General features: G+C 41.1%; 2 protein-coding genes across 2 annotated transcripts in view; both read right to left on the reverse strand.

The window, feature by feature from the left end:
* Nucleotides 1-596, reverse strand: part of LOC101851049 — a gene marked incomplete in the record, with an annotated part of 38,654 nt that extends 38,058 nt beyond the window's left edge. Inside the window, 1 exon segment of the mRNA XM_035970493.1 lies at nt 566-596.
* Nucleotides 597-1,585: 989 nt separating this feature from the next.
* LOC106012142 (prion-like-(Q/N-rich) domain-bearing protein 25) overlaps nt 1,586-12,066 on the reverse strand; it is a gene marked incomplete at its 5' end in the record, with an annotated part of 33,519 nt that continues 23,038 nt past the window's right edge. Inside the window, 4 exon segments of the mRNA XM_013084126.2 lie at nt 1,586-1,701; nt 6,177-6,317; nt 8,353-8,490; nt 10,833-10,961. Coding sequence (XP_012939580.2) covers nt 1,619-1,701; nt 6,177-6,317; nt 8,353-8,490; nt 10,833-10,961 — 491 coding nt within the window. The 3' untranslated portion in view covers nt 1,586-1,618.

The following is a 12,066-nucleotide window of genomic DNA, read 5'->3' on the forward strand; positions in this document are numbered from 1 at the left end:
AAAAAACACTATCGTAAATTCTGTAATGACTCACAGATCTGTCTTACACCTGTACTTCTGTATGCAGGAGAAGAAAGACACAGTATCACTGTCACTGTTTGTGCCTAGAGAAATAAGTCAAGTCTCACAATAGGGCAGTGGGGCTCTTGGAGAAACTCTGGTATCACACTATTTGGTTTACCTGTACAGCTTATGTCTTATTTACTGACAGAAATATATACAATACTTCTACAACCTTGTAATTAAAGCGCACGTCCCAAGACAAATAAGTGATAGGTCTAATCAGTAGCAACATCATCAGGGGGGGAGGGGGAGGGGATGAAGTGTTACAGAACTCTACAGCTGACATACCTTGGCTTATCTACCTGATGTCCTTAAAACTAATAGAAATCTGACGTAGAACTATGTGGCAGGGAAGTTAATCAGGTCCATAAGGTCTGTCTTAAAGCTAACATTACTTTTCTAGTACTGAAGATGACACATACAACACAAAGACCACTACACCGAATGAAATCGTAGTCATACTTACTGTCCCTACACTGATTGCTGCCAATATGTAACTGGTTAGTAAGACACAGACACTGATTTACTCCAACAGAGGACACACACTGAAGATTTCCATTACAACTGTCTGAAACGGCACAGCCACCTCCATAGTCGATTTCTGGAGCAGGGTGAAATGGTGGGGGTGGGGGTCACAATAAAAATATAGTATATACGAATAGAAAGATTATACATTCACTAGACAAAAAAATGTTACAGTCACCATCCACAGTGTATGTGCGAGCGAACGCTCTGTGTGTGTGTGTGTGTGTGTGTGTGTGTGTGTGTTTGTGTGTGTGTGTTTGTTTGTCTGTGTGTGTGCGCGTGTGTGTGTGTGCGTGCGTGCGTGCGTGCGCTCTGTGTGTGTGTATGTGTGTGTGTGTGTGTGTGTGTGTGTGTGTATGTGTGTGTTATTTTTGTTGTTTTGTTTGTTGTTTGTTTGATTTTGGGGGGTTGACTTTATGGGGAGGGACATAATTCTCAAATAATGAATGAGCCAAAAAAACACTATCGTAAATTCTGTAATGACTCACAGATCTGTCTTACACCTGTACTTCTGTATGCAGGAGAAGAAAGACACAGTATCACTGTCACTGTTTGTGCCTAGAGAAATAAGTCAAGTCTCACAATAGGGCAGTGGGGCTCTTGGAGAAACCCTGGTATCACACTATTTGGTTTACCTGTACAGCTTATGTCTTATTTACTGACAGAAATATATACAATACTTCTACAACCTTGTAATTAAAGTGCACGTCCCAAGACAAATAAGTGATAGGTCTAATCAGTAGCAACATCATCAGGGGGGGGAGGGGATGAAGTGTTACAGAACTCTACAGCTGACATACCTTGGCTTATCTACCTGATGTCCTTAAAACTAATAGAAATCTGACGTAGAACTATGTGGCATGGAAGTTAATCAGGTCCATAAGGTCTGTCTTAAAGCTAACATTACTTTTCTAGTACTGAAGATGACACATACAACACAAAGACCACTACACCGAAGGAAATCGTAGTCATTCTTACTGTCTCTACACTGATTGCTGCCAATATGGAACTGGTTAGTAAGACACAGACACTAATTTACTCCAACAGAGGACACACACTGAAGATTTCCATTACAACTGTCTGAAACGGCACAGCCACCTCCATAGTCGATTTCTGGAGCAGGGTGAAATGGTTTGGGTGTGGGACAAAACCAAAAATACGGTATATACAAATAGAAAGATTATACACACACTAGACAAAAAATGTTACATTCACCATTCACAGTGTGTGTGTGCATGCGTGCTTGCTTGCGTGCGTGCGTGCACGCGCTCGCGCACGCTCTGTGCGTGCGTGTGTATGCATGTGTGTGTATGTGTGTGTGTATATGTGTGTATGTGTGTGTGCGTGTGCGTGTGTGTGTATGTGTGTGTATATGTGTGTGCGTGCGTGCGCTCTGTGTATGTGTGTGTGTGTGTGTGTGTGTGTGTGTGTGTGAGTTAGTCTGTGTGTGTGTGTGTGTGTGTGTGTGTGTGTGTGTGTGTGTGTGTGTGTGGTGTGTGTGGTTTTTGTTGCTTTGTTTGTTTTTTGTTTCATGTTTTGGGGGTTGACTTTATGGGGGGGACTTGAGAAAAAAGTCAAGTCTCACAATAGGGCAGTTGGGCTTTTGGAGAGACTCTGGTATCACACTATATAGGTTTACCTGTACAGCTGATTATGTCTCAGTTACTGACAGAAATATATGCAATGCTTCTACAAGTACAACCTTGTAATTAAAGCGCACATCCCAAGACAAATATACCGTGTTGCAAACGTTCTTTCACACCCACTTTAAAAGTACAATAACTCATTGAATTTACTATTAACCATAGCCATGAGAAATTTGGTGCACAAGATCTTTGTTCATTTTCTGGCAACATGATATGAAAAGGATTGACCAAGCTTATTCCTTACGCAAGGGCGATAATTTTATACACACTGACCCTGGCAAGATCCAAATCAAAGGTATTGTGTGTGGCCTCTTCCAGCTTGATTTACTGATACAAAATGTCTGTTCATTGACTGAATTAATGCCCTTATGGTTACCTGAGGAATCCCCTGCCATTCCTTGTGAAGCGCACCCTTCAGTTCCTGCCAGGTTTGTACAGAGTGCAGCCTGTTTCTAATCTTATAGTCAAGGTCATCTTACATGTTCTCTTGGGTTAAGGCTTGTTGGTCTTGCAGGCCAGTCCAGAACAACGATTTGATGAGTTTAGAAGGAGTTTCGGCTAATCGTGGCCGCGTGGGGTCGGGCGTTGTCTTGTTAACACATTCCATAAATCGTGCAATATTGGGCAGTCAACATGGCGATGAATTTCGTCACGATACCGTCGTCCTTTGATTTTGCTTTGAAAAATGACCAAATGTGTACGATAAAGTGCAGACTATTTACCCCATTCATCCCCACACCATCACATTGCAGGCACCTGATCAGTCCACTCTGGGGACGTTGCCTTTGGGAAATCTCTATCCTCTTCTTTTCAACACTTTTTCTCTTCCATCAATGGGGCGAATTAAAAACCTGAACCATTGCTGAATGGAACACTTTACCAATGTCCTTGACGATGTTATTGTGCCCACTTTTGGCGATTTGTTCGATGAAAAAGGGTTTGAATCGCTCCACATAAAGGGCGATAATCACGTAATCCACGATCATATAAATGTCTAACATTGGGGTTTTAAAGACAGTCCGATGTACCTGGTAGTCTATGCACTAGGTTGGAACGGGTTTCGAACATGGGTTTTGACAATAACCCACATCTGACACTGAGTTGTCGCCCTTGGTCGGCCACGTCTACGCTTGTCTAAGACAGTTCTAGTGATGTTAAAACGTTTGTTCAAGCTTTAAATGGTCGTGCTGCACACATTTACGTGTCTTGAAACAAAGGAAAGCGCAACTGAAGAATTTATCCCAAACACAGCGTCTTCATTTTCTGCATTTGTCCGTTTTGTTATTTTGGAAACAGGAGAACAAATGAACCAACAGTTAAAAATCACGGGATTTTATAGTGTGTATAATGTGTAAGGTGTGTTTACACACTGTCGGCGTGATTTAACGCAAATTTTGTGTGTAGGATGCATTGATTTCAACGTACGCCTTGAGAAATCAAAACCAACACTTTGCTGACGTACTACTTCCGGTTTATGATTTCTTTCGTCTGCTCATGCAGGTGGAGTCTCATATATTTCATAAGTCACACAAGTCATACTTTTTCATTTTTGCTACAATTCTTAATCTGTAGAGAAAATCATCGTAGTATAATCAAAGATAGTAAATAACAAGATAGGCCACTCAGCCAAAAAAGTGTCCGCAGGAAGTATGCTCTTTGCTTCAGATGGCGCTGCAGTCTGTTTTGAAGCTCTCTTTCGTTTTTCCAGAAGAAGAATAGGAATAGCACCTCCTTGCGTATGCAGAACGACTGCTGTTCATCAGCAGTTCGGGTTCGTTCAGTGTGGAGTTTTATTTTTTTTAAATTTTAATGACCTCTCGCCTTTCATTCTAAAGTCAAATTAAACGAAAAAAACAATCACTCTTTCCTCCGGAAGAGTTTTTTTTGTCAGCGTAACCGTTTTAAAAAAGCTTTCTTCCGAAATTTATTCAAAAACTTGCTAGTTTCACTTTGATTTTTTAAACTCAAGTAGGGTAACTCTGTTCGCAAAAGGTGCGCTTTTGTGAAGAGGGCGCCACCGAATTTTGAGGACACTTTTTTAATTGGCTCAAAGAGAGAAGTGGCCCCTCTTGTTATGTAGACTCTTTGGTATAATCCAAGACGGAATAAGACAAGACGGGACAACAGCCTCATTTTCGTTCCAACTGGCTCTCCTTGGTACCCAGCTAGCTGCGCGTTTAAAGCGTAAACAAAAGACAGGAAGAAAGAGCACACTGTTCAACTCGCTGAAATAGCTGCCTACTTTGAATTTCATAATGGCAGTTTTGCCTTGGGTTGTTTTTTTTTTCCATATAAACTGATGGGTATTTATTTTGACTGGTTTTTGTTCACATTTTGAATATAGTGAGTTGAGAAATTTAAGGTTTTTATGAACGGTAGTGGGTTGAACATGATGATGTAGATCTAGAAGTTTACGAAACGTAGAAGTAGACTAGATCTTACAGTTTAAAAACCACAGAACAGCCAGTGGTGCTCTGCAAGGAACTGTTGTCAAACAGAATATACAATAGATTGGATATTTTTAAAACTTAAGATACGGCCGCTGCTAGAGTCCAGCAGCCTAACTGTAGACAAGTTCTAGATCTAGATCTAGATTAACTACACAGCGAGCTGTTCCCCAATATCAGAATCAATTATCATGAACTGAAGCTATAATAGGAAACAATGGCACTCCTGTACAATAGCGGTCCCGTTTGCACTAAATCACTCAAGGCCTACGTGCCCCTCTAGTAATTTTTACGTGTTTTTTATTTAGATTTAGGTCTAGGTCTAGATTATAGATATCTAGAATGTAGATCTAGAATCTAGATCTAGATCTAAACTGAATTAAAATTATAGATCTAATCAAGATCTATCTAGCGATCTAGATCTAGAAATAGATTATCTTGGCTATCTAGATCTAGATAGATCTAGCTATATAGATCTAGAAATAGACTATCTTGGCTGTCTAGATCTAGATAGAATCTAGAGATATAGATCTCGATCTAGATCTAGATTCACTCCCCCATGACAATAATGGCCGGCATGGAGACATTCAACGTGACCACAATTGTACATGTGCACCGAAAAAGAAACCATTGAAACAAGCACAAAATCGAAGCTTAAGTAGATCTATCTACTATTTAATTGATATGATAGTATGAGCCAAGTTGCATGATATAGATCTAGAATGTCTCCGCCAATTTACAGACAAGAGTCGCCCTTCGGTCATTCGCCAACCACTTAGGGGCCTAGATCTAGATCTACATTCCGAACTGCACACTCTTGGCTGGGAGCATAACAAAACCTAGACTCTCTAGATCTAGATTCTATATTCTAGATCCTAGATTCTAGATCTAGATCCAAATCTAGATAGGCTACGTTTATTCATTAAATACTCTCTCTCTCTCTCTCTCTCTCTCTCTCTCTCTCTCTCTCTCTCTCTCTCTTTCTCTCTCTCTCTCTCTCTCTCTGGGCTAAAATATATTAATTTTAGTAGGCCTTGGCTAGACATACCGCCCGAGATGATCAGTTATAAGTAGCCTTGCATTGTAACCACTGTAAATTATCGCCAGTCCAGCGAGTTTTACGCGCAGCAGCAAAAGTGGGAGGGGCCTGGGCTTGTCACATGACGTGAAGAAGAGTTGTCCCGTCTTGTCTTATTCCGTCTTGGGTATAATGGGTGTGACTGAACTTTTGCAACTCGGTTTAATCAGCCTTAGTAACATCCTTAGAGGGGGGGGGGGAAGAAGGAGGGGATGGAGATGGAGGGGGACTAACCTTGGCTAATATACCCGATGCCCTCAAAACTAATAGAACCCTGGTGTAGAACTATGGGGCATGGAAGTTAATCAGGTCCATCCAAATCTCTCTGACAGCTAGCATTACTTTCCCGGAACTGAAGATAACACATACAACACAAAGACCACTAAATGAAATGAAATCTTAGATAGTCATATTTACTGTCCCTACACTGATTGTTTTCAAAATGGTACTTCCCAGCAGGACACACACACTGATATTCTACACCAGAGGTCACACACTCAAGATCTCCTTTACAACTCTCGTTATTTCCATTGAAACAGACATCTCCATGGTCAATTTCTGGAGCAGGGGGAAAAGGTGGGGGTGGGGGACAAAATAAAAAATACAGTATATAAGCATAGAAAGATTATACATACACTAGACAAAAATGGGTTACAGGAACCATACACAATCAATCAGGATTATTCTACCTACATGAACAGTTCAACTAACTCCAACATTTATTAATTACTACTGTGAATTTGTCAAATAGACTAACCAGTCACATTCCTTGGAAGAAATAATACCAGCAGTGTTCATTCTTTTGTACATACCAGTATTGTCCCACAAAAAAGAAGAAGAATAAAACCCTCTCCCTTTTCCAAACTACAAATATACAAGCAGTCTTCACATTTCTGCCCTATCTTGTCCTCACAAATCTTTTACTTAATATCACCTCACTCCTTGTTCTTCCAAACCTTACATCCTCCATATTCCTCTACATATGAATAAAAAGTGAAAACGGACCATAATGTCAAAACCAGTTTTATTCACACCTACTCACCTTTTGTCCTTCATCTGGCTCGCGGGGATCTACATTTTTTTCTCTTTTTTGTTGTTGTTTCTTTCTTGAAATTGAGCTCAAGTCGGTTTAATAACTTTTTTTTTTTCATTTATATCAGTCACTCGACTGGGAGTCTCTTACTCTTTTTTTCCCTCCCTCCCTACCTCCCTCCCTCCGTTTTCAAGTTACACACTTTAACCCTATCCATACGTCGTGTTTTACTAGATCTATCGTATCCATACGACATGGGAAACTCTGTGCCACCACTTTCAAAAAAGGACATTTACTCGTTAATCCGATCCAAATGCTTTGTATACCAGTCTATCACATTGATTTTTTGAGAAATACTGAAGGTTTCAAAGAGATCTTGGTACTAGTAGTATTCTAAAATGTAAAGAATACAAACTCGAGGGTACAAAATGACCCCAGGGCGTACGGACAGGGTTAAATAACCCTTCCCCCTTCCAGTATTTTTCCTTTTATTTTTTCTTCTTCTACTTCTGCTCCTTCTCCTAACCCTCCCCATCATTCGACAGGAATCCCACAACACAGGAAGCGAGCAGTATTGCAAACGGGTTCGAATCCGGGTAGCGACCGAAAAATTTTTTTCTCTAAAATTGTCTCCTTTCACCTCCTTTCCTGCTCTCTAGCAATGTTCTGTTGGCTGCTTCCATTTCCACTTTCTGCCCCCACCCCCTCACCTCCTTTGCCTCCTCCTCTGGGCTCCTGACTCTTTCCGCAGCCTTTCTACTGCTACTCCTTTGCACCTCCTTACTGCTGTCTTTCTGATACACCCCTGATTTCTGGTGGGAAAGAGCTACACCTAGCCTTCTTGGACAAGGGCGAAAAATCTCGGAGGGCCTGTGTGCAAGTTGCGCATGTTGAAGATCCCTTGGTGGTCTAAAATCGATAAGAGTAGGCTTCGGCTGCCACTCAGGCAAAATTCAAAATTTCCTACCAACTGAAAATATTAGGTGTGTCCCACGCGCTCATATGACCTTATGCAGTTGCGAGCGCCGTAAAACACTTTACAAAAAAACCCCTAAAAAAACAAAAAAACAAGACGTAAGTCATTTTTGGCGGCCTCTGAGATACGTCTGTATGCAATACTGCCCACGACGAGCGCTGTTTGTAAAGTGTGACCTACTTCTGGACTTCCATCAAACTGGGTCATCCACGGCCGGACTCTACCCTACAAGAACCCTGATGTAGAACTGTGTAGTGTGGGAACAAAGTAAAACAGCTGATGTAGAACAAAGTAAAACAACTGATGTAGAACAAAGTAAAACAACTGATGGAGAACAAAGTAAAACAACTGACGTCAGGAAATTGAAGAATCTGGGAGACTCCTGTGACGCAGCAGTTCTTGTCGTAAAAAGTCAAAGATTGTTTGTTTTTTAAATTCGGAAATTTAAAAAAACACAAGTGAATGGGTTCATATGAAATGAGTTGTGAGCAACAGTTTGTACATCCAGACATTGACATTAAAAAAGCCCTGAAGGTCAACATTCTAAACACAGAGAAAACCCCCCCCCCCCCCACTCTACTTACTTGTGGCACACAGGTTGTTGCCAGAGTGGTACTCCGTGTCAGAACACTTGCACACAAAGTTCACACAAGAAAGATCTCCAGCACATGGGTTTTCAGACCCTTGAGGACCCAACGTACACTGTCCATTATAGCCAATTTCTGGAGGAGAACAAAACAGGGACGATATACACCCTTGACATAATCTGTGAATTTGTCACATAGACTAACCAGTCTCATTCTTTTGGGAAAATACTATAAATTGTAATTGTAATCATCGTTTGTATATCGTATTAGTCCGAAAATAGAATACCTGTTCACTATTTCCCAAACTTTAAAAAGACGAGCAGTTTTGCACAGCTGGGCCCTTTCTACCCCTTCTTTATTTATACTCCTTTCCTTGATATCTTCTCACCCCCTGTTTTATATATAGCTATAGTAATGATAAATAGCATTTATATAATGCACATCCCAAATCGACAGCAACCTCAGTGCGTTTTACATTAAATTATTATTACCTCCAGCAGACCTTTGAATACCAAGAAACATTCTCAGCTTCCCGGGAAGAACACAGTACAAACAGCTGATTAACTGCTCAAACAATGACAAACTGAGAACATTTTTTTTCTTGTCTATAGCCGGGTACCCATTCCCACCTGGGTGGAGTAAAAAACATTCGTGTATTGACTTTCCATCAGGCCTCTGACTCTGGCAGGATTCGAACCCACGACCTGACGGCTGTGAGTCCGAGAGTCTAACTTCTGGACCACCGACGCCACCCAAACACATCCTTTGTCCTCTACTTGACTCATGTGTACTCTTTTCCCCCCACTTTTTCTCTCAGTTTTCTTCTTTAGGGAAACTGAGCTCCTGTAGGTTCAACTACTTTCTCTACTATATATAGAACATATTATGTACTAGAACAAGTCACTCAGTCTCCTATTGGAACTTTGAGAGAGCGCCTCATGCTCTTTTTCCTTCTTCCTCAATGTTTTCGTTACATTGGAAACCATATATAACAGGCCCGGTAATAACCGGGACCCGGTAATAACAGGGATTTTTAAAACCCCCGTTTTTTCCTACTCGTTGCCTCTATAAAAAATTATCCGCAAAAACAGGGCAAAATCAGAGCCCAACCGGTTATAGCAGGGACAAAGGCTCGTTAACAATGTGGAGAGAGAGAGAGAGAGAGAGAGAGAGAGAGAGAGAGAGAGAGAGAGAGAGAGAGAGAGAGGGAGAGAGAGAGAGAGAGAGAGAGAGAGAGAGAGAGAGAGAGAGAGAGAGAGAGAGTAACGCGGTGATAGAACAAGCCCACGAAAGCCACGCTACTGCTGCAAGCACACGCATCTGAAGCAAGAGAAGGCTGCAGTGTGCTGCAGACTTCGGTCATTTAGTCTTTAGCCAAGCTACACGCACGCGTAATGTGTCATGGTGTCATGGGCAGGCCTGCCAAAACCCCTGTTCGTGGGTACTAGTGGCAAGGGATACTACCCATGAATAAATACAGCTGGATTAGTCCACAATTAATGCTTACTTTCCTTGCATTTCTGATTCAACAGGGATCGGATATAACAGGACTTTTTCTCTGGTCCCACCATCCCTGTTATATCAGGTTTATACTGTATATAACCTCTCCCCATTACAAGATCTTTCATCTTTATTTTGGTGTTCTTCTCCTGTTCCTCCTCCTAATCACATGCGCGCAGACGCAAGCACACACGCATGTACACACACTCTCTCTCTCTCTCTCTCTCTCTCTCACACACACACACACACACACACAGAGGTCATTTCAACAAACCTGACAAAGAGCTCACTCAAGTTTCAACAACCAGAGTACAGAAAGCAAAGTATAATTGACATACAGTTACAGAGTTTGAAATACATTCAAGAGCCAGACCTTGTACAGAAATACGAAACACCAAATAGTTACAGAGAAAAGTTAATATGACAAGGATAATCTCCCCCCCCCCCCCCCCCCCCCCCCCCCCCATCCCGACCTGTTTTCTTACAGAAATCAAACACTGAAACAGCAGACACTGACATAAACAAATGTGAGGCAGCAGTGTGGAATCTGGCTCTCGTCAAAATAATCAAAGTGAAGAAACAGGCATTTTTCAACAGATGAATCTTCGTTGAATTTTTGTGTTTTGGCTCAACACCTTTCATGTCCATTAAAAAACACATTTCTGTGTGGATTCTACTGAAAAACGTTGATTAAAGACACAAAAAAGGAAATTTTCGGTTACCACAGACACTTAAGCTAAGGAAATAACTAATCTTTGGCGGCCATTTTCTCACTGATTTTACCTTGAAACCAGGTGACCCTCACCTCCTTCATTCGCAAATATATCAACTTGTATTTAAGGTAAATGAACAAGCTTGAAGATGATACCAATAACTCTACATGCCCAAAAATTGACGAGGGCCTGATTCTACAACGTCGTGATACAAATCTATTTTTAGTTCAAGGGAAAACCAAGCCCTTACACATCTCTACTTACTGGGAGAACACTGGTTGCTGCCACTGTGATATTGGGTGTCCTGGCATTTGCAAACAGAGCCAATACACTGGAGATCTTCAGCACAACTGCCAACTGTTCCTGTTGTGCACCCTTGATTATATCCAATCCCTGAATGAAGAAAAAATAACAGACAACATAATATATCACACTTGGCATAATGTGGTTTACGTTGGAAAAGGAGGAGGGGAAGTATGGTAGGACGGGAAACATTCCTGGAACACATACATGTTATATACGTTTGAGTAAAAACCAACAGTGCCACAAATGCCTGCTGGAACAGCCAAACTCGTTCTAAAAATTTCTCAAAAACACCTTGTCTTTCCACTTCTGTTTCACACAAACAAAACATTTATTTACTCTGCCTGTCTCTTTAGTTTCAGTTTTAGTAGAAGTTTTACGGCGCTCGCAAGTGCATAACGTCATATGAGTGCCAAGGGGTGGGTGTCAAAAGAGAAGTCCTTACAGGGAATCAGACTTACTCTGCTCACCTCTCTAGCTTCAACAGCACAAGGTCTGCTTCAAATCTCAAGGCAACCCGGAAATAGCGAGTCACAAGAGAGTGACAAACATACCATAGAAGTAGAGGAAAATGATGACAGTAAGGATTAGGAAAGAAAAAGCAGCAGTTCCCTGATGTAGTTCAGGCACAGTTATGAGCATGACATTGATGAATCAGACCATTTCTGCCTGTCTGTCTCCGTGAGACAGTGCCATAAAAGAGACCAAGCATATTGCTCAAGATGCCATGGACCTAACACTGCTAACAACACTTCTTGCTTGACAAAAAAAACACAAACTTCAGTTCAACTTAATCTGGGCGGAAACAAAATTCCCAGAAACAGCAAATTGTCTGAAAAAGTAAGTCTGCCTCTAGAAGCGTCTTCTGAAAAGTAATAACAAAGACATGAGTGGACGACAAATTCATTACTTTTATTTGGTGAGGACATACTCTGAAACAAGAGCAGAGATTTTCTTGTCAAGAGAGTAACAGTGTCGCTGCATTCTTCCCTTAAAAAGTGATAAATGGACTTGGAATTTTTCTACATGTTTCATCACTTTCTACTTTTTTTGGTATAGTATGGGTTCAGACAAATAGTTTCTGGAACATTTGAATAGACATGTACTTGGAAGTTTTCTAAATGGTTTCATCGCATTCTAATTTTTCTGATATAATACAGGTTCAACGCCTCTTTAAAGGTAAGAATTTTATTTA

Source organism: Aplysia californica, unplaced genomic scaffold, assembly GCF_000002075.1.
Source record: "Aplysia californica isolate F4 #8 unplaced genomic scaffold, AplCal3.0 scaffold00273, whole genome shotgun sequence".
In the NCBI taxonomy this organism is placed as follows: Eukaryota; Metazoa; Mollusca; class Gastropoda; order Aplysiida; family Aplysiidae; genus Aplysia; species Aplysia californica.